Source organism: Myzus persicae, unplaced genomic scaffold (assembly GCF_001856785.1).
Source record: "Myzus persicae strain clone G006 unplaced genomic scaffold, MPER_G0061.0, whole genome shotgun sequence".
In the NCBI taxonomy this organism is placed as follows: Eukaryota; Metazoa; Arthropoda; class Insecta; order Hemiptera; family Aphididae; genus Myzus; species Myzus persicae.
Window position 1 is genome coordinate 1 of NW_019102596.1, and position 2,390 is coordinate 2,390.

Genomic DNA, 2,390 nt, shown 5'->3' on the forward strand with positions numbered 1-2,390 from the left:
CAGATAATGCTTCAGATTCATTGTCCTAGTAAAAATAATAAAAAATAAATAAATGCACCCTTAGAAATTAAATAGTTTTTGCTATTTTTTAGTAGGTATATTAATATTAAAATTGTTTTATTTAATTATAAGCTTTAGATATTTTTAATATTATGTAAAATATTATGCGTACATGGTTTTTTTAATATTGATTAGGTTGTAACAATTTTTTACATAATAAACATGGTTGTAAATAATTATTATGCATGCACTATATGCAAATTCAAATATTAAAAATACTTATTTTGTCTTCATTACAAAAAAAAAGGAAGTAAAATAAGTTTCCATTTGCCACTAATAATATTTAGCATAAAAGTACATTTAAAATCTCTCTTGAAAAATATTGCATTGCATGAATATACTTACAAGTGTCCGGACTGTCAGAAGAATTGATATGTTATCTATAACAACCCTTGTGACACTTATGCTTATTAAAGTAATGAAATCTAAACGTTGAGATCGTAGAAAAGAACCAAAGCTTAACGCTTTGCTTGCAATTGGGCAACTGTTGATCATATCGGATTTATTGTTTAATTCAATTGTTGATTCCATACTATTAGCAATGGTGATCATTGTAGCCAAATTGATGTTATCTGCTATGCCTTTGTCAACTAAAATTTTGTCCACATCAAATAATGATATGAATGTGATACCACCAATTTCAAAGTCTCTTCGATATTTGTAATATTTATTGCACAAAATATTAATTAAGTCAATGTCTGATTTTGATTTTGATTTACTTATACAAGTACTCAGCAAAAATGTATATACTGTGGCTCTTTGACACAAATCAATTAAAAAAGAAGGATCTACATCTTGGATTACTTCTCTAACATTAAAATATGAAACCACCATAGTCCGGCCATAATCTATGAGGACTATAGTGTGAGTTTTGGCCACTAAATCTGAATATATAATTAGACATCTATATACTCTTGATTCATAGTCATTTTTCCAAGTATATACATATAACTTGTTTCCAAAAAGGTCTAATGCATTACATTCCTTTAAAAAAGTTAAATGTCACCATATCAAATAATTTAATTATTTAATATTCATACCCTTGAGTAATGATCATAATTTTGTACATTTTTTTCTAAATTTTTTCTCTTTTGAGAGTAAAAGTTTGCCCAAATTTTTATGAAACATCCTTGAAATTCAGCATGAGTCACATAAATGTCATTGTTAGTCAACTTATGAGGAACTAATGATTTCTCCATAATTTAATCCAGTTGTTCTATACTAAAAAAATGGACAGCTATTTTAATAGGGCATAAATAATTTTATATGGCAGTTGTTACATAGAAAAATTATTTCATTACAATTACATGGTATGACATAAATCAGCTTGGTAAAATATGGCTAATGTGGACAACTGAATTGGCAAAACTTGTGTTTGAAAATGTGTCATGATTATCAACATAATATGAATACAATGAACTACAAAAAAGCACTAAACAAATGGAACGACCTGTTTTAAATTACTATTAGATACTTAACTAAAGAAAGGAAGATTGAAGAAAAAAAAGCTATTTATATTTGATGAATTATTTTACAGGATATTTTTTTAGGATTGGTTGGGTAGATTATATAACAAAATAATAAGTCTATCATAGAAAACAAAACATTTTATAAAAGCCCAGAAAATTAAAAGATATACACTGATAAGTCATACTCTACGGCACAAAAATAAACTAGAAAAACTAATAGAGAATCCATAGAAGAAAGACTACCACTCAAATGCATAAGTCGACCAAATATTATGCTGGAGAACATACTAAAATTTGAAAAGAAAAGCAGAGAAGCAAAACAAATGGAAAGTTGCTGCCAACCAGCTCTTGGGCTGTTAACCCAGAAGAAAAACTAAGGAGTTGGCCCAGCATTTGAATTTCTAAAATATTTTTTTTTATTTTAAGTCGAAATACACAATCTATATCATAAGAAATAATAAATATATAGGTGTTATGATATTGGCAACATTGTATTACAATTTATATTTATGTTAACCTCACTTTTATGATGATTTATTCATTCATTGTTCTGTTCACGAGTATATAAATGTTATTGTAAAATGTGAAAATAAAAAACACATAAAGATAAGTTGTGAAAAGTTTTGTCATTACCTCAGGATATTACAAATGTCGACGAAGATATAAAACAAATATGAAGCGTTCAAACACAAATTGTCAATCTAATTAAAGGCTGTAAAGAAAAAGAGCCTGAAAACCTGACGAACGTCAAGGTGAATCAAACAAAGAGTATACACTTCAAGAACTGGTGCCAGTTTTAAATTATGTCTGTCAATTGAATTTAACATATCAGATAATGCTTCAGATTCATTGTCCTAGTAA

The 2,390-nt window shown here is 27.3% G+C and overlaps 1 protein-coding gene across 1 annotated transcript; it reads right to left on the reverse strand.

Annotated features, from left to right (window-relative positions):
- Window positions 1-4: 4 nt before the first annotated feature.
- On the reverse strand, window positions 5-1,277 carry LOC111032632 (the record flags this gene model as incomplete). The annotated part of the gene is made up of 3 exons (XM_022313029.1): window positions 1,101-1,277; window positions 406-1,044; window positions 5-25 (listed from the first exon to the last, which is right to left on the reverse strand). Coding segments are annotated over exons 1-3 (819 nt in total), but the record flags the coding sequence as incomplete, so codon positions are not given.
- Between the last annotated feature and the right edge of the window lie 1,113 nt (window positions 1,278-2,390).